This window comes from Podarcis filfolensis (assembly GCF_964270895.1).
Source record: "Podarcis filfolensis genome assembly, chromosome: 11".
In the NCBI taxonomy this organism is placed as follows: Eukaryota; Metazoa; Chordata; class Lepidosauria; order Squamata; family Lacertidae; genus Podarcis; species Podarcis filfolensis.
In genome coordinates this window covers 60,745,786-60,766,175 of record NC_139613.1, presented here as the reverse complement: position 1 = coordinate 60,766,175, position 20,390 = coordinate 60,745,786, and the positions used below count along the sequence as shown (strand labels likewise).

Genomic DNA, 20,390 nt, shown 5'->3' with positions numbered 1-20,390 from the left:
CTCTTCACACCACTTTCATGCTCGTGGCTTCCTGCAGAGAATCCAGACGGGGACTTTGGCGCCACAGAGCTGCTTTATGGACCTGTGAGTGATGTGGTGGGTGCATAGGAGCCAACTCCTAGGAGCTTTGTCCCCTCCCCAATAAAATATTTGAGGGAGCTGTACCTCCCCAAAGTTGATGGGCATTGCCATTCAGATGGTGTGTGTGTGCTGCAACTTGTGATTGACTCTGCAGGGTGGGGCTTACCTGCCCCCCCAATATATTATTCAAGTTGGCGCCCCTGGTTGGGTGCAAACTCCTACTGCCTTTACAAGGCATTTGGACGGCTGGGAAGGGCTGCAGCTGGGCTGGCAAAGAATCTGCTGGATCTTAAGTCACAGCATATTTAGTGTAGTAAAAATACAAGTTTATCTCCTACCCGCTGCCACCCTTGTTGGTGCAAGTGATGGGGCTGCAGCTGTGCTGGTTGCTCCGCTGCTCTTCTAAGCCCCCACTTCTTCCCTGGTATGATTAGAGTTGCATTCCTTAGTAATACAGATGAAAAACAGGAGCAGCACAGGAATCCTTTAGGTTACAGGAAATAGCATTTGAATTATGAGGTCACACTAAAGTCACCAGTGTTATGGAAGAGCAATAGTTTGGAATTATATTGGAAGAGCAATAAAGTGGAACCTTTAATATGAATTATACCTTATATGAAGTAACTTAAAATTCTTTAAAATTAGCCTTGACTAATTTTCCTTCATGTGAATCTACACTAAACGTGAAACACACAGAGTCATATCAAAAACAAACATTTGAATGCCTTATACTCTTTTCACCTCCTTAGATTGCATTTTTGGAACCAGCTGAAGAGCAGGAGAAACTGGCAAAGAAGTGGGGATTCAAAGCATCTGACATCCGAGAGCTCAGTAATAAGTAGGCATTATGTTTTATTTTACTTTTGTCATCAGATATTTTTGTCTTTATCATATTCAATAATGTTGTTGCTGATAATGATTACGAATTGTATTTTCTGAGTGTTTGCTGAGTGTTTGGTCTGCTTTGCATTTTCTCCTGTTATCCCCACAACAGTTCTAACAGTCAGATTAGTACAACTATCTATATATTACGTAGTATCCCTATATTTTTGAAAGTGGGGGTGCTGATGTTGTCAGATAGGGTGAGTACGTGGTCTGCTGAGATTTGAACTGGGGCCTTGCCACTCACAAGTCATGCTCCAGTTGTCTTCTAACTTGCTAAACAGGAATGCGTGCACAAGCATGAGCTCAAGTACAGGGAGGAAAGTTCCCAGAATGGGAAGCACCTGGTTTGCCAATGCGGAAAACAGTTGGGTTAGAATCTAGTTGTTAGAGAGACCTTTGGCTTAAATTAAAGCAATTACAAATTTATTCGTGTTCTAAAAACCAAGGAAACCATATATTATGGCTCCCACCTTAACTTCTGCTCCATGTTATTGATAAATACTGTTTTTTGTATACGGTTTGACCTTCATATATCAACATTTTGCCTTGACGTTCAGCCCAATCTTCTTCCCTTGCAGGATGGGTATAATGCTGAGTATGAACGTTTAAGAATGTTGTTACATGTTGAAAATGATGACATGGAATACCCATTGGAGGAAATGGATGCAACAGTACTCCCAACCATTTTTCTCCTGCATGGTTCCAAAGACACGTTAAACACCTGACTTTACACTTTCCCAGCTGCTTCTCTGTTCCAAAGTGTCCCATCCGAAGCAGCTTTGTAATTGGGCATTGTAGACAAATTTTGCTTACATTGACAGAAGACAGTTAAATGTGCAAAGCATTTACCTGAGAGAGAGCCAGTCTATGGGTACTGCTCCAAAGTGAGTAGTTACAACTGAAGGGTGTGAGCCTTACTCTCAAGTAAATGCATTTAGGTTTGGGGTGTTAATTGGTACTGAAGACGGAATGTTCTTTTAAAATGGCAAGATTTTTATTTTCACCTTTATTGATTTGCGTTTATAAAGCATTGCCAGAACAGGGTGACTGCAGATTCTAGCTGAGTTAATAAGTGTAGGGTGACTTGGGTAGAGGGAAATTGGCAGAGCAGCATGATATCTCTTTGTTTTACCATCTTGTGCAATAGAAAGGAGGCTACATTTCAGTTACGCAAGAAACATTTGTGCAGATCACACTTCTGAAACCCAGCTGAGAGAATAACACATTGACACACAATTCGGCAAAAGTTCATTAAAATTAGAATGCCATATAATAATGGTTTGCACTCTGTTCAGGTTTGCTTTCTTTGAATGTTAAGATTTACTAGTATCATGGAAAGCAAATCTTATTAAAAGTGTTCCGTATAATGGAGGCCTGGTTTATGATTGGGCTGCTTCAGAATTAATGCAACCAGAAAAAGAATTGACTACAGTGGTACCTCGGGTTACATACGCTTCAGGTTACAGACTCTGCCAACCCAGAAATAATACCTCAGGTTAAGAACTTTGCTTCAGGATGAGAACAGAAATTGTGCTCCGGCAGCGTGGCGGCAGTAGGAGGCCCCATTAGCTAAAGTGGTGCTTCAGGTTAAGAACAGTTTCAGGTTAAGAACCGACCTCCGGAACGAATTAAGTACTTAACCCGAGGTACCACTGTATTTGCCAGGATGTTCATAAATTACATGTAATGATTGACTGAAATGCTGAGAATAATACAGGAAGTGTGGAATACAGCAGGAGTAGACATGAGAGAGGCAAATCAGTATTATATAACTCATAGGAGCAATAAGCATAAAGCAAATATTGTATAACACTTGCAATGTTCAGATCATGGACACAATCCACACAAGGGTTATGTGATTCTTTCACTAGGTCAAAGGCCTTATATTTTTCTGTGCTTTTTAACTGTCGACAGCATCTAGTCCTTAGTGTTGACAGCTGCCATCTTCCCCTAATGGAACTGAAGGGTTATAACTGAAATGAAATTCTAATGTAACTGAAGAATGAGCTATCAAATGTGACAAACAAACAAATATTAGCCCTCTTCGAATGGCATTTGTGGGGTTATCAGTGTGTTGATGAAGAGAGAAGGGAGAAATGCAGGGTCCCCAATTGCCTGTGCTTTTAGGCTCTGCTTGAGGTGAATAAATGGTAGGGCAACCAGTGGGTGCTCCCTCCATGTATTGAGAGCCGCACACTTGTCTGTATTGTTCCTTGTGAAATGGAGATTACTCTTTTGTTCAAAAGTGACATTTGATATTTATGTGCTGTGTTGTTGCTTTTTACTATGTGCTTAAGCTGAGGATTGTTCCACAGGCATATTATTAAGACCCAGGGCTTAAGATACTTATGGGAATAATATTTTAAAACCTGTTTTTCTTCTTATTTTTTCATGCATTTTCTCCTCAGTGAATTCTTCATGCCCGGTTTGGTTGATGCACACATCCATGCTCCACAGTATTCTTTTGCAGGAACACGAATCGATCTGCCTCTTTTGCAGTGGTTGAAGGAATATACCTACCCAACAGAAGCCAAATTCAAAGACAATGATTTTGTGGAAGAGGTGTACACTAGAGTGGTGGTAAGTATATTCTGTCTTGAGGGTTGGGATAGTTTATGCCTTTGTAAGCAAGAGCATTTCAAGTGGATATGCTGAAATAAAGGCAGCCCGTTAGATTCTCTAATCCTCTTGTGAGTTCCACATGTACACTCCAATAAGAAGTACAGTAGGTGACAAACATTTGCTTGTAAACAATTTATAAACAAAACATTAGCAACTTGAATAACTAGTAAGCCAGCAGCTTTCCAGGGTTTTAGATGCAACTCTTTCCTAGTCTTACCTGGAGATTGAGCCTGGGAATATTTGCACACGAAGCATGAGCTCTGTCTGTGAGCTGTGACCCTTTCCCAGATGGGTGACTGGCTCCCAAGGTGCAGTTGTGTGTGTGTGTGCATGGGCAGGCACACATGTACACTTTCTCTGGTAGAATTTGGCTTAGTTAAGTTGCTTGAATATTACCATCTTCAGTGGAACATGTTATCAGAAATAAGCATGCTTACTCAGGCAGTACCTAAGGCTCAATTAAGGGACGCGGGTGGCGCTGTGGGTAAAACCTCAGCGCCTAGGACTTGCCGATCGCATGGTCAGCGGTTCGAATCCGCGCGGCGGGGTGCGCTCCCGTCGTTCGGTCCCAGCGCCTGCCAACCTAGCAGTTCGAAAGCACCCCCGGGTGCAAGTAGATAAATAGGGACCGCTTACCAGCGGGAAGGTAAACGGCGTTCCGTGTGCTGCACTGGCTCGCCAGATGCAGCTTGTCACGCTGGCCACGTGACCTGGAAGTGTCTGCGGACAGCGCTGGCTCCCGGCCTATAGAGTGAGATGAGCGCACAACCCTAGAGTCTGTCAAGACTGGCCCGTATGGGCAGGGGTACCTTTACCTTTACCTTAAGGCTCAATTGTTGGAACCGTTTGTGGTGGTCAGTATGAAGCCTAAATGAAATTCAGTGATATATGTGGCAACATGATGTTGTATGATATGATACACTGTTTTAAATCCAGTAAAAAAGGAGTGGGGAGACAGAATGGAATAGCAGACTGATAAAAAAGAAGCTAAGATAGAGAAATGATAGAAGAAATGGAATTTGCACATTACCTTGCACTTTTTTATACTAAATAAATATTTAAAAGAATTAGAATACTAGGGAGGAGAAAGGCAAGGGGAGGAAAACAAGCACAAAGTAGAAATTTAGAAACATGGGTGACATGTTATAAATGTACCATGCAAGTTAGAAACAGGGAATCTTTTTAAAATGAGTTGAAGATGCTATAACGGAAACATTTTTTTCCATTATATATAAACTCATTTCTTTTCTTTTTTTCTGTTGCCTCTGGCCACTTTTTTGCACATTACAAAAATCTGTGTCGTCTATGGTGACTCCTGAAATTTGCAGCTGAAACAATTTTGTCTAGCATTCATTGCAGGACTGTTTCTGCAAATAACTGAAACAGAGTTCTTTTTTACAGAGGCGAACGCTTAAGAATGGCACAACTACAGCCTGCTACTTTGGAACAATTCACACAGATGCTTCTTTGCTTCTCGCTGATATTATAGGTAAAATGATAATGGCTCTCCACAACTTAAATAACATAAGAATTAGGTTGCTGGTTCTGATGAAGTGTCACTCTGATTGTATATGGCGTCTCTCACAATGGGTGGTCTGATTTCTCCAGAAAAGCTCGCAGACAGCATGATGGAGACTAAACACCACGTCTTATTTTTCTTCAGCAAAATGAAGGTTGCAGGTTAGCTGTGGAGATCAGAGCTAACAGCCTGGGTTTACAAGGAGGGCTTTCTTAGTAGGTTTTAAAAAGAAAGGATTGCCAGAACTGTGAATTGAAAGCATTGTTTTGAGTTTTGTTCTTTACAGATAAATTTGGCCAGAGGGCATTTGTGGGTAAAGTTTGCATGGACATCAATGAGAGTTTTGAAGAGTACAAGGAGACCACCACTGAATCAATCAAGGAGACGGAAAGGTAAAATGCTTTCTTCATGTACAAATTAGGTAGCATATTTTTCTAAAAGTAATGAAATAGGTAAAACATAGAATCTAAAAGTTAAATAGAAGACTTGATTAAAACATAAATATTGAGCTGTAATATGACCACAGAATCTAAGTGTCCTGCTACAGCTATTTTTATAACCATGTTACATTCTTAACAATACTTACCCTTGAAGTAAACCGACAGAGACACATTTCTTCTTGAATAAATTTTTAAATGCACTTCTAATTTTTTTAAGCATAAGGTGTCTATTTCTGTCTTCCATGTTTTTAACAGCTTACTATATATCAGAAGAGAAGGGATTTAGCTTGCATCCGGTTTACAAAGAGAGTTATCAAAATAAGCCTGTTGAAAACAAAGGGGGGATAGTATTAAATATCTAAGTATTGTGCATGTAACGTTGTTAGCAAATCTTGGGTCACAGAAGTCATGTTTTTTGGAACATAAAATGGTAAATATATAAAAAAATACATAACAATATATTTTGGATAGTTTAAAAGATTTTGAGGATTATTTATACTTCTGTCTTTACAGATTTTAAGCTAAAAAAAATAATGTTCCTCTTATATTGCTTTTGGAGTTTCTTCATCACATCCTCCTCCTCCTTTTTCCTCCATCCTCTCAGATACTTTCCCTTTTGTGTTGTGTCCTCAAATTGGAATCCTGATGGCAGTACCTGTCTTATTGTTCATACTTTTGTTTGATTGTTGCTGAAATCTAAGGTGCAAGTGGATTCCTCCTTGCCCCTATCACAGCCCCTTGTGCCCAAAAGGAAAAAGGCAGACTATTGTGCTAACTGATAAAAAGAATCATAGTATTGTAGAGTTGGAAGGTACCCTCAAGGGCAATCTGGTCCAACCCTCTGCAATGCAGGAATCACACACATAGGGGTCACAGACAGAACTTCTCTATCATGTTTAGCTTCATTCTAAAAGTGTTGAATAACCAAATTTTAAATGCATATTGTTAAACATCTTAACTGAACCTAGCAATAAAGTACCAACGTGTTTTATGTGTACATCTGAGAGACTCAATACCAATGTACACCACATTGGGACGTGTCTCTAATGGCTCCTTGGAATTTCTTCATGTCTGTGCAGGCGCTGCCATGCTCAGGAGCATGTTTCTAGTGCCCACAATTAGGATGACTTTTAGTGGCATCCAATATACATATGGCTGATAAGGAACCTGTTTTCTTACAGCTGCTACAGCATGTGCTGTACTTGTGTGGGACTCACCCACAGTATCAAAGAAAAACTGCTGCTAATGCTGCTTATTTAGTTAATTAACCTGTCTTCATAAACCTTCAAGGAAATTTTTTCTACATACTTTAAAAGAAAACAAATGTTATTTAAAGGAGATGCGGGGGAGGGTAGATATCAAAGAAATGAATGAAAAACAGATCTTAAATTAGAGCTTAATTTTTTTGTGGACATAACTATTGTAAATGAAACATCAATTTTGCCATCTAAAAATAAGGCGATAAAAATAGAATTCATTTAGGTTTGTGATACACAGCCAAAATTAAGTTTTTACTTTTTAAAAGAAAAATACTGCCATTGTAGTATATAATTACGTTTTCACTTCATTTCACATGTTATCTATTTAGTTGTCACAGGAAGCATAGTAATGACCACTTGTCGTCTGTTAATTACCAACAGCTTGTGTAGATTTGAGATAAAAATCCTTAGCTGCTGTACATTTGTACAGTCCTATTAACCTCACTGAAAAAGTGATGATTTACTGTGTGATCACATTGTCAAACGATCCATACGAAAATATCTTTCTGTTTGTACACATAAGGGGGTAGCCTGCATGTGGGGGCTGAATAATGAGGCAAATTGAGTTGATGTGTAATCCACTCTGGAGGGACTCAGTGTTTCTGTAAAATTCACCCACTTTGGCCAAAAGGGAAGGGAGTTGTAACCATTTTTAAATTCACGATTATAGTGATTATAGTGATTGGGGACCACTTTGTTTTATATAGAGATGCTCAGAACCCAGAATACAAATCAAAGCAGAGAGGACACACAACAATTGAGAAACAGATCAGAATTTTGTTAAAATGCACAGATACAAGGTACACCCCTGATACAGAAACACAGAGGGACTAACATGCAGAAATATAATGCTAATTTTAAGAATGGTTGTAACTTACCCTGGGACCTCATATTAAAGGACAGAGAAATCTAGATGATGATGATGAATATATTTTTTATATATTTTAACTTCCTACCCCAATCCTTTCAGGTTTGTTAGAGGAGTACTGGACAAGAAAGTAAGTAGAATTTCCTTTCCTTTCCCAGAACAGTAACTGGTCATGTTGTACTCCCAGGGCATGCATATTTCTATGTAAATGATAAGATGTTTTCCTATGTAAAAGGTTAGGCTGTATGGTAGGGGTCATTAACATTTTTAATTTGACAGAGTTTGGGGGATTCTGGTCACAAAATAGCCGCTATGGGGCAGGGCATAACACAAAATGGGTGCCATGGGGAGCATGGCAAAACACAAAAATTGAGAGACAGCCCACCCCGACAACTTTAGGCTTACCTGATCCTGACTGGGTAGATCACACAACATTGATTTTTACTGATTTCACACCCACACACACTGATGCTGTTACTGGCTAATAGCAGCAGGGAGTGTTCCTCAGTACCAGGAAAAATACACAAGGTTACAACACTACTCTCCTCATTTCACAGAAATCATTTGGAAGGCACCTGCACATTTTGCCCTATTACTTTCTTTCTAAGAGGGATAGGAACTAGAAAGAAAGAAAGAAAGAAAGAAAGAAAGAAAGAAAGAAAGAAAAAGAAAAAGCCAGGGGAACCCTTACAAGGTACCCACAGACACTGGGCTGGTGATCCTGTCAGAATTCCCGTCTCACCCTTGAGCTGAACTAGACATGATGGAGACAGACCCATCTATCTGATCTGTCCCAATCATTTGAAACGGAGAGGGATACAGTGGTACCTCAGTTTTTGATCGTCTTCGTTGATGAACGTTTTGGAACTTGAATGCCGAAAACCCAGAAGTAAATGCTTCTGTTTTCAAACATGCCTCAGAAGTCAAACGGCTTCCACTGTATTTTTCTCAGTTTTCTCTGTAAATTTGCAGACCACCCTTTGCGCCTTGGTTTTCAAACGTTTCAGAAGTCAAACAGTTTTCTGGAACGGATTACGTTCGAAACCTGAGGTTCCACTGTAGTTCTGTTTAACCCCACTCCAGACTCATTGCCATTCCTGGAGCCAGGCTGAGGGGAACGTGAAGTCAGAGAGACTGCAAGGAACTAAGCCATATGTGGATCACGCTCCTTGTAAAGAATGATGGGTTATAGCCTGAATTTGCACATGCTGAGCACTTTGTGCCTGCTAACTGATGTCACTGTTTAGCTATCTGAAATTGTGGTTTAGCCATAACAGAACAGAAACTGTGTGCCTTGGAAAAAGTAATCTGTACAGGCTTAATTTGTTCCCATTTTTAATAATTTGCCTAAGAAATAAACTAAGAATAGGTATATTTAACATGCTGTTATACACAAATGTCTATTGTCTATCTTTGACCTTTTCCCCAGTATCCAAGGGTTCACCCCATAGTAACGCCCCGCTTTGGACCATCCTGTACAGAGGAACTGCTTAATAGCCTTGGTAAGCTGGCAAAGATTCATGACCTTCATGTGCAGGTAAGTTTTTTGATATCATATTTAGTGAAAACTCATCTATGCAGCAATTTCAAATGACAACTTTTTGGGCTATCCCCCCCCCCCCAAGAAAAAGCTTAACAACTTTTGTGTTCAGATTTTTACTTCTTGAAATATGGCAACCCTACTGTAGCTTAGGAAACACCAACTCTGTTTAGGCCACCAGCCCTGATGTCAGGCCCTGCAGTCATGATATATGCATGGGAAATGGAAAACCCAGCGCAATTTTTTTCATGCTCATAAGGATCAGCTTCATGCTGAGTAATCCTTCTTATGGCAAGAGGTCTGCCCCGGGGAGTTGAAGAGTTAGCTGTCTAAGAAGGCTTGGTTTTTGCTCTGCAATGCGCACAAACTTTAGATCAGGAAACAGCAAGAAGCTTTGTATTTAGAGTATTTTTAATGTAATTTCCATGCGACTGTCCCTTACAATGTCCTTCATTTGTCTGACTGTAGAATCAAATGTACTTAAATAGGAATGGGAGCCATTATTTATAACTATTTCATTATATAATAAAAGTGCAGTGTGGTTAATTATTGCTGGGGGCTCAATCTGGCTTTTTTGGGGAACCTTTGCCAGCACTCTGAACAGTAATACATTGTGCCAGGAAAATAGGTTCCGTTTGCACACCTATTGCAATTTGTAATGCTGTGTGAAATGTGGTTTTTCAGGTGTCACAGACCTAATGATTAATGTCCATGACATCATTTGTAATGATCAACACACACTTCCTATCCAATCCCATTTTATGAACATTTAAACCATTTAGGGGGCTATGCATACTCCACAGAGTCCTTCAAAATGGAACAAAAGCTGCAGTTTTCTGCATGCTGTATTTGTGAGCAAGAGTGGCTTGTCTGCTGGGATGGAGCCACAGTTGCTGCTGCTTACCAAGTCAGGGAGAGGTGAGGCAGTAGCAAGTTAAGGGTTGCACAGATGCACTGACAGGAGTGCCAGATGGGCTCCCTGCAGATGCCATCCACGCAGACCTGATCTCTGTTGTGGTCAGTAAGCAGCAGCCATTCCACTCCCAGGAGAAAGTTGCCACACCTCTGCCACTCCTGTCTGTGAGCAAGGCCTATTGAACACAGTGGAACTTACTTCTGAGTAAGCATGCACAAAATAGCACTGGAAACAAATCAAGAAGTGCTGAAAGCCAGCAGTGCTAGTTCCTTCTTCCCTCTTTCCCGCCTTCCCAAAGAACGTATCACTATTTTGTGAGCCTTTGACCTCTTCCCCCCTCCTTGATATTTTTTCCAAGGCTATGTGCTCCTGCCACCACACAAATCTCTCTCTAATGAGCCTCTATCTATATAGAGACACAGATACTTATATAGATCTATAATATATGCAGTGTGTCATTTCCTTGCAAGCTGGCTACTCCCTTGACTAGAATATGTTTATGTTGTCACCTGGGAAGATAATACGGAAGATGGTATTCATAATTAACAGTGATGTCCCCATTACACACTTGTTTGGAGTGGGGAGTTATGGTGTCTTTTTGTTCAAGCTAACCATATATTGAAATGCTGACCATTGTAATTGAACCCCATTTCTCCTTACAGAGTCACATAAGTGAGAGTGAAGGAGAAATGAAACTCGTAGAAAAATTATTCCCTACTTATCAAAACTATACAGAGTTATATGATAAAAACAATCTTCTTACAAACAAGGTAGAGTGTTTTTACAGAATACTTAGATATGTTATTGGGGAGGATGCATTTGGTGGGGTTTCTAGCAGACAGAGTCCTGGCTCTCTTATGGCTGCTGCTGCTGCCACCCTCCATTGTGGTGACTGAGTGCTTGCTGCTGCCGCCATGCCCAAGTGCCAGAAGGAGATCTACTTTGGGAAGGGAAGCCCGCCGTCAGGGCGCTTGGCTCCTGTTCCGGAGTGGTGGGCACCAAGAAAAACGAGCATGGGTCCGCCCGCTCCAGCACCAGGAGGCTCTCTTCCCTGGGATCAGGGCCGCAGGCAGCCCTTCTCCCTCTCACTCCCCCCCAATTGGTGGGCAGCGTTGAGGCGGGAACCAGGTTTGTGAGGAGAGAGAGAAGGAGAGAGGGAAGCAGCAATGAAGGGGGGGCACAAGGCCTCTCAGAGGTGAGAGACAGAGAAAGTTGTGTGTGCGCCCTTGCTCATGGTTGGGCAGTGTGAGGAGGTGTTCAATGTGTCTCCTCAGCACGGCCGGCCAGACTCACCGTGCGCCTCCGCTGCCCAGCCTCCCTCTCTCCCCGCCGGCTCTCCTCCACCAGCTGCCTGGGCAAGACCTGGGAGGAGGGTGGCTGCGGCAAGGTATCGGGTGTGTGGGTTAAGGAGAAGAGTTTGAGGCACCTCTGTCCACTTTGCTTTGGTCACAATGCACAATAACATAGCCTGAGGCCCCTTATGGGGTGGTGGGGTGTGTGGTGGGGAGTCGCAAAACATCCTGGCCACTGGCTGCTTGGAGGGGTGCTTACATATGTGGGTCTCCTCTTTTTTGCTCTTTAAAATAAGGCAACCCTAGCAAATTCCCACAGATTAAAAAGTGGAGGAACGTGTGCAGACACACAAACAAACAAACAAACAAACAAACACACTTGTCTGCATTTGAATTAAAGCAGTGTGAATCCCCAGGTTTTTCAGACAGTTTTCTTTGTGATTGTTTCCCCACAGAAGCACTCTGAAATTAATAAACTTGACTTTGAGGCAAACTTAGGTTTTTCAATTACACTTGTGAGGGAGATTTTTCAAAGACATGCAAGGCATTTTCAGTTGCCTCTGAAAATCTTCAGGGAATATGTCTCATTTGTCTTTGAAATTCTCCCTTTGGATTTTAAGATTTGCATAGCATTTTATTAGCTGACTTAGTGTCAATTAGCAGATTGTATACACAGCATTAATCACATTAATGAGATTCAAATTTAAGCACAATGCTTCTGAATAGAGTCATTAATGATGAGGGTTTACTACCAAGAGTTTAAAAGTTTGCGTATGGCAGGGCCCTGATATGCTTCCTTTGATTATCTGAGAAACAAACATTACCGTACTTTCTATTATAAAGAATATCCTTCATTCAAGGTAGCATTAAACAACCACAACAAAAGCCCAATAGACTCAATTTCACTACTTTTCATTCGTATTTTAGTTGTTTGGATAAAATTTACTGGGATATATGGGCAGTTCACCTTGGTCATTTAAGAGGTCAGGAAAAGAAATATGAACGGTATGAACGACACATAACAGCCCATGGAAGTAGCCGTTCTAGCACGTGATAACCTTTGTAAACACAGGATTACACCATTCCTAATTGTGTGAATGATAATACATCTTATTTGGCTCTCTTGAAGAGAGCAAATGAGCATACAGCAGAGTTATGAGGCGTGAACAGAGGCAATAATTCTTCATAGCACCAGGGCCCTGTCTAGGTATTGTCCTCTCTAGGTATAAGTAGAAGCAAAACGATAGTAAAAGTTAAGAATAAAATAAAAATACAAATGACACTGTTTTTGTTTTACTCTTTAGACAATAATGGCTCATGGCTGCCATCTTTCTGATGAAGAACTGCAAGTTTTTAATCTTAAAGGAGCTGCCATTGTACATTGCCCTAATTCAAACATATCGTAAGTAAAATAAGTTAATTCATTTACAGTAGGTAATACCTCATAGAGGTGTGTTTCAGATAATGCTGTGTTTCATATTTGTGTTTTAAAGTTCACCACATTTCAGTGTGGATAGCTTGAAGGTTTAGATAATTTTAACATGGGATGATGGAATCGGCACTGTACCAGCTTCTTCACAGAGAAAATAGATGTTTGCACGTACCCCTTTGAAGGGTCAAAGCAGCCTGTTTCCAGATGTCCCCAAGACAGATATAAATCTGGGTGCTCTGAAGTGGCCATCTGTTTTACCAGCCCTGTGCCTGTGCCCCTGGCAGTAGAGGCAAAGCACGGGGAGGGCAGGGGGGCGCACATTTGTGGCAGGGCGTAACAGGGTCCAGCAGGTGGACGGAGGCAGCGGGCGAGGAGCCTGTTGCAAGCGGGCTCTGTTTAGCTCCATGTATGTACCCCCATCATGTGCCTCTACCCCAGCTGCCCAGCCCACCAGTGGGTGCAACACTTGCCCTGCCCAGGCACCAACAACCCACGCTATGCCACTGCCCAAAAGTCAACCTGAGGCATGAAAATGAACTGGCATTGGGATGCAGTGAAGGGAAGAGCTGTGAGAAGTTATGGGATTTTCTTATTGATATAGTGAGTGCTGTTTTGAAAGCTACAAGTAGAGCAGTAATGCATGAACCCGCCTGTTTGTTTGCAGCATTAAATTGGGATGGCAGGACTTTCTCTTTGAGACAAGAAGTGAAAAGTTTCAAAAACAGATAGTTTCTCTGAAATGGAGTAGCTGGGAGGCATGCTTGTTGCTGCTGCTGCTGCTGCTGCTGCATTCCTCACTACTGGCAAGAAACATGGTGCCTTAGACCAGAACAAGACATATAATGTACTAGGGAGATAGCTCTGAAAATGACACCCCAATAATATGCATATAGGGGGAACAGTCATGCTCTGCTGTGTCTTTCACATGATGCAAATTCTCCCACCACCAGCAGCCTTTGATTTACAGTAGATAGATAGAGAATTTATTATGGTCAAAGACCAGCTCACGTAACATAACACAATAAAAACAGCGTTCATAAAGATAAAATATACAATTGGAGCAGATTGCAGCAATAGCTCATGAGTTAAAATTGAGATATATACATACATCTGTACAACTGAGATTTGGGCTACCATAAAAAATTGACCCTGAGGCGCCCCAAAGGACGACTTCAGCATTTCCCTAGTAAGCTATTTTATTCTGTGCCTACAAATCTGGGCGCAGAATCTGGCTACCAGCCAGGTCGTCTTGTAGATTTACAGTACAATAAAGAAAATTCACAATGCGATAGTATCACATGGTATGAGTTCCTACTAGGGATGTAAGGAAGCAAGGATTTCCACCCTGTTCTCTGTCACCATCAGCACTGTCTCCATTTGCTACAGTTTAGCTTCTAGCCAAAACTTACATTATTCATTTCTTAATTAATTGTTTAATTAATTTCAAAGCCTTTCAGTGGAAGGAAATGTTAAAAACTATGCAGAAAATAATGTAATTATTTAGATAACATTCATAGATTAAAATAAAGATAGTAAATATTGCTTATATTCACTTGTCTGATTTTTGTTCCTGGCTTGGGATGAGCATGCAAAGTGAGGCATTTTTTGCTCCCATTTCTGACAGAATTCTCTGACATCCTAGTTCCTGCACAAGTATGAATACTGCTCCTTTCTCCACCATAACCTATGTAGGAATGTTCACCATGTGATGTGATGCTATCACATCATGAATTTCCTTGACTGTGCTGTTTTTTGTGGTCAACTCTGTAACCTTCAGGTTTCTAGACTACAACTCCCATCATCCCTCACTATTGCTAAAGCTGGCCAGAGCTGATGGGAGTTGGGGTCCTAAGCATCTGGAAGGCATTGTGTTGATTACACCTGATTCTTGCATATAACATGCAACATTCCTTTCTTTAATAATAATAATAATAATAATAATAATAATAATAATATTCTATCTGTACCCCGCCCTCCACAGCCAGAGCCGGGCTCCAGGTAGCTAACATCATAAAACTAACACAGTATACAAAGAACATAAGAACATAATAATAATTGTACTGCTATCACTTTTAATACTAAACTTCCCTTCACCAGCAGGACCTGGGGGTTGGTGTTTATGACAATTTAAAATACAGAAAGGGCGAAAGATTTATATGATCTGAGGGAAAACAACAGAATGTCTTTTATAGGAAAAAGAGAAAATAAATATCAAAGCTAATGGATGAACTGAAGAACTATGAGAAGACAGTAATAGATAAGCCCAGAGACCTAACTACCACACAGAAAATTAAAATCTTACAAACACAACTGGCAATTACAACACAGAATGAAATAGAACAAAAAATAAAAGCCTTAAAACAAAAGCAATTCGAACATGCTAATAAACCTGGTGAACTCCTGGCACGGCAATTATCAAAAGGAAGGAAACCAAATATCATAAACAAAGTCCTAATAGGGGACAGAATAATATCCAACCCTAAAGACATTAGAAGTGAATTTTGGAATTATTACTCCAAGAAAGGTAAAGGAACCCTGGAAGGTTACGTGCGGTGCCTATCTCACTTCAGGCTGAGGGAGCCGGTGTTTGTCCACAGACAGCTTTCTGGGTCACGTGGCCAGCATGATTAAACCGCTTCTGGCACAACGGGACACCGTGATGGAAGCCAGAGCACACGGAAATTAATATTACTTATTAACATTAATCAATATTAATATTTAATATTAATAATTGAATAATTGGAGGTTAATATAGTCATGAAACAAGCTAAGTTAGGAAAATCGCTTGGAGCTGATGGACTTTTTCCGATGTATTATAAAGTCTTCCAAGAAACACTAGCACGACCAATGACAGAGGTAATGAACCCAGTTCCACCTTCATGGAAAAAGGCAGGTATAACTTTAATTCCAAAACAAGATAAATAGCTCCACACCCAAAGAACTTCAGGCCAATATCTCCATTAAACAATTATTATAAATTATTTGCAAACATTATGGCTAAGAGAATGATGACGGTATTGAATATGGTAATCCACAAAGACCAAGCCGACTTTTTGCCATCAAGACAAATGAAAAACAGAAATATCTTGGATATAATTGAATACGTGGAAAAAAGGAGGGAGAAGCAAGCAGCAATCCTGTCTCTAGATGCAGAAAAGGCCTTTGATAACATTTTATGGATCTTCATGACAAAGATTCTAGACTATATGGACTTTGAACCAGCCTTTACAAATGCTGTTAAGGCAATATATAGAGAACAAACAGCAAACATAATTATTAACAAAAACATCACCAACAAATTTCAAATAAAAAAACGTACAAGACAAGGATGTCCCTTATCTGCATTATTATTTAATTTAGTATTGGAAGTACTTACAAGAAAGATTAGGGAGAAGAAGAGAATAAAAGGCACATGGATTGGACAGAGAACGTATAAAATTAAGGCCTTTGCAGACGACAGAGTAATAACAGTAGAGAACCCATCCATAAGTTTACCAATAGCCTTGGAAGCTATCACAACGTTCGACAATCTAGCGGGATTCTGTATAATAAAAAGCCAAAAGTTAACTCAGAATATAAATAATCAAACAGAGAGAGAACTGGAAAATGACCTAGGAATCAAAATGGAATGAAAAATTAAATACTTAGGAATGTGGATTGCATCCAAAAATCTGAATCTATTTCAAGATAATTATAATAGAGTGTGGACTGAGATAAAAAAGACTTTAAAAAATGGAAGTGAATGAATTTGTCTTTTGGGGGCAGGATTCTGTAGTTAAAATGAATGTCTTCCCCAAAATTATATATTTTTTCCAATCACTACTGGTGATATCCAACACCAACTGCTTCACAAAATGGAAAAAAAAATATACTAAACTTTTTATGGCAAAGAAAAAACCCAAGGATCAAATACAAAATATTAATAGATGAGGATCACAGAGGGAGGTTTGCTCTCCCAGGTCTGAAATTATATTATGAAGTAGCCTGCCTAAGCTGGATGAAGGAGTGGATCAAATTGAAGGATATAAATGCAGTGGCGTAGCGTGGGGGGTGCCAGGGGTGCCGGCCGCACCGGGCGCAACATCTGGGGGGGGCGCGAGTCCAGAGGGAAGGGACAAGTTCCTTCCTCCGCCGGGCTCCCCGCCGCCGCCGCCAGCCTTGCGCCCTAGCGCGCCCCCCCCCCGCCGCTGCGGCTGCGCTCCACTCACTGCTCGCAGGAGGAGCAGCCGCTGCAGCAGCGCCGACGCCGCCACCGACGCCTGGCCGGGCACCGGCAGCCTCCGCACCCCGATGCCGACGCCGGCGCCATCCCCTCGGCCCAGCCACAGGCGGCGGCTGCTTCTGCCGACTGGGAGGGAGGAGAGCTCCGAGGGGCCTCGACGCGCCCTGCCCTCCCCAAAACCCTCCGAGAGGAAGCCGGCAGGCGGGCGAGGGTCTCCCGTCGGAAGGGGGCGCCGCTGGCTCCGGCTCTCAGCGCAAGTCTCAGCCGCGGGGGAGGGGGGGCGAGGACGGAGCTCGGCTGGAAGCCCCCGGACCCGGCCGGGAGGAGGAGAGGCGCTCGCCAAGCCCGGATCTGGAGCGCCTCGGAGCGCGGGCTCCACCTACAGCCCAAGGAGAGGAGGGGGCGGGGAGGCGCCCGAGGGGAGGGGGCTTCGGCTGCCTCGGCCCGCGGGGGCTCCGCAAATAATAAATTTAATAAATTCCTGCTGAGCCTTTGGGGGGGTCTTTGGCTCCTTCGCTCGCCCCCAGCCCCAGTGGCGTAGCGTGGGGGGTGCAGGGGGGGCCGGCCGCACCGGCCGCAACATCTGGGGGGGGCGCGCTCGCACTCGAGTGCTAAAATCCACGGGTTAAGGGGCGCAAATTACTTGCCTTGCCCCGGGTGCTGACAACCCACGCTACGCCACTGTATAAATGTGCTGGACTTAGAAGGAGCTGACCTGATCTACGGATGACATGCGTACCTTTGGTATGAGAAAACTAGGGTGCACAGAGGATTTTTAAATCACATGATTAGAAGGAATTTATATAAGGTTTGGATGAGACACAAATTATGGAAATGAACAATGAACTTTTCGGCATGTTACCAAATTAGAAAAAATGCAGTATACAGTAGATGGTATTTGACACTGGATAAGCTGACTAAAATGTACCCAAAAAATTCAAAAGTGTGCTAGAAATGTTTGGAAGTAGAGGGTTCCTTTTTTTCCTTTATTTATTTATGGTGGAAATGTAAACGGAAGCATTTCTTCTAGGTGTAATTGGGAATGAATTACCTAAGAAAGCCCACAACCTATTTTTATATGCAACAGTGGCAGCAAATATATGCAAGTTATTAGAAATTAAGAGAAATCCTAGGGAAAGAACAATGGCAATACAAATTAACTGAATATGCAGAGCTTGCCAGTATGGCATCTAAAATAAGAAATCAAGACAATAAAGTGACAAGGAGTGAGTGGGAGAACCTAGGGGAATATTTACAAAAATTGGACCTCAAAGTAGGGGTTACTCTGTGACCTTATAAAATATAAGTGTGTGGAAAATTGGGTGAAGGAACTAATGCAGGCACAGGCAAACTCAGCCCTCCAGATGTTTTGAGACTACAATTCCCATCATCCCTGACCACTGGTCCTGCTAGTTAGGGATCATGGGAGTTGTAGTCCCAAAACATCTGGAGGGCTGAGTTTGCCTATGCCTGAACTAATGTCTATCCAGCCAAATAAGATGTATAAAGAAGTGTCATGAAATGCTGGGTGGGAAGTCAAATAGATTTATTGTGTATGGTATGGACAAGAAGATGTAACTGAAAAACTGAAAAAAACACATACTACTACTACTAATAATAATTCAGAATTAAAAACAATTAAAACAACTTACAGTCACAGGAATATGTGGGACACCTCAGTTCCAAACAGTGAAACAACAAAGAATGGAAGTAATGGGAGAAAACTCTCTTTTTCTTAGCCAAGGTTTATATAAAACCTTTTTTCTAGGCTTCCCTTTATGAAAGACTTCCAATAGCCTCATTTGACAACACATGGCTTTTTTGGTTTGTAAAGATGGCACATTTCCCCCTTCTCCTGCTTCCCATCCAGGTTGTGCAGTGGCCTTTTAAACGCAAGGAAGGTTCTGCAGCATCGCGTGAAGCTGGGCCTGGGCACAGGTGAGCCATTGACTCCGTAGCTGCTTATTTTGGAAAGACTCACAGGCATCTTCACGTGGAACATCTGCTAACAAAGGGCCACACTCCCCCCCCCCCCCAGTTTGCTTATTGAATAGAGATTTTAAAAGCATTTAAAGTTTAAAAAGAAACAAAACCCCTGATGGAGCGATGGGGTGTCTCTCTCCGTCTGTCTGCAGGCAGGAATTCTGGGTTGTAACCAAGGCTGCTCAACAGGCTTCTGCTCATATCCGCTCCGTAACACAGCTGCGCCATGCTAAGGACCCCCCCCCCCCCGCCACACACATATTTAATGGAACTCATGTTTTCACCTGAAGACTGTTCCTTCCAGGCTATGCTTTTAATTTTCTGTTCTATTTCAGATGTTGCTGGTGGCTACTCAGCCTCTATGCTTGATGCTATCAGAAAGGCAATTATGGTATCTAACATCATTCATATTAACAAAGAGGATGAAACGTGCTTAACTCTCAAGGAAGTTTTCCAACTAGCAACTCTTGGAGGGAGCCAAGGTAATGGAGCTCCTCTTCTTCTTTTACTTCTCTACCCTAGAGCGCACAGCTGTCAAAATTTTGGTTTATCAAGGAGCTACTTGTGCAGAGTTAGAGGCAATACACATTTTCCCCTCATATTCTAAATTGACAAGATTTCCTTCTGGCTGTCTGATAATATGAATTTCTCAAAATTTGAATTTCATATTTGATACTTGATTTTGTTCTGAATGAATTTTCCATTTTGGACTTAGGGCTTCTGCATACTCATGCTTGAGGGCTCAGATTTATGGTGAGAAGAGCTGTGTTTTAGGGGAATAAGTTGATGTTTAAAAGTAGTGTGATGTAAAGGCATGACATGGAAACTATCCTCTGTCTTCTCAGGTCTATTCATCTAGGTGAAAATTCATCTCAATGGCAACACAGGATACAAATTTCTCAGTGGGGTCAAACGTGAATTACATGTTAGATGCAGCCTAGAATAGCATTAGCTTTTTTTGCTGCTGCATCACACTGTTGATTCATGTTAAGCTTGTGGTCCACCAAGACCCCTAGATCCTTTTCACATGTACTGCTAGTGAGCCAGGTGTCCCCCATCGTGTATTTGTGCATCTGGTTCTTCCTGCCTAAGTGCAGAACCCAACATTTGTCCCTATTGAAATTCATTTTGTTCTTTTGGGCCCAGATTTCCAATCTGTTAAGGTCATTTTGAATTCTGATTCTGTCTTCTGTAGCATTAGCTACCCCTCCCAGTTTAGTGTCATCTGCAAATTTGATGAGCATCGCCTCAGTTCCTTCATCCAAGTCATTTATAAAGACGTTAAACAACAACGGGCCCAGGACAGAACCCTGTGGCACACCACTTGTCAC

General features: G+C 41.8%; 1 protein-coding gene across 2 annotated transcripts in view; it reads left to right on the top strand.

Moving 5' to 3' along the window:
* The window catches only part of GDA (guanine deaminase), a 45,560-nt gene that overhangs the window by 13,085 nt on the left and 12,085 nt on the right, over nt 1-20,390 (top strand). For both annotated transcript variants that reach the window (XR_014539812.1, XM_083577031.1), the window contains exons 2-11: nt 831-919; nt 3,375-3,546; nt 4,990-5,077; nt 5,394-5,499; nt 7,777-7,804; nt 9,104-9,211; nt 10,793-10,900; nt 12,727-12,824; nt 18,947-19,014; nt 19,395-19,541. Coding sequence is in view for 1 of the 2 variants with exons in the window: in XM_083577031.1 (XP_083433157.1) it covers nt 831-919; nt 3,375-3,546; nt 4,990-5,077; nt 5,394-5,499; nt 7,777-7,804; nt 9,104-9,211; nt 10,793-10,900; nt 12,727-12,824; nt 18,947-19,014; nt 19,395-19,541 (1,012 nt within the window). In the remaining variant the exon portion in view is untranslated. The remainder of the gene's footprint in view (nt 1-830; nt 920-3,374; nt 3,547-4,989; nt 5,078-5,393; nt 5,500-7,776; nt 7,805-9,103; nt 9,212-10,792; nt 10,901-12,726; nt 12,825-18,946; nt 19,015-19,394; nt 19,542-20,390) is intronic.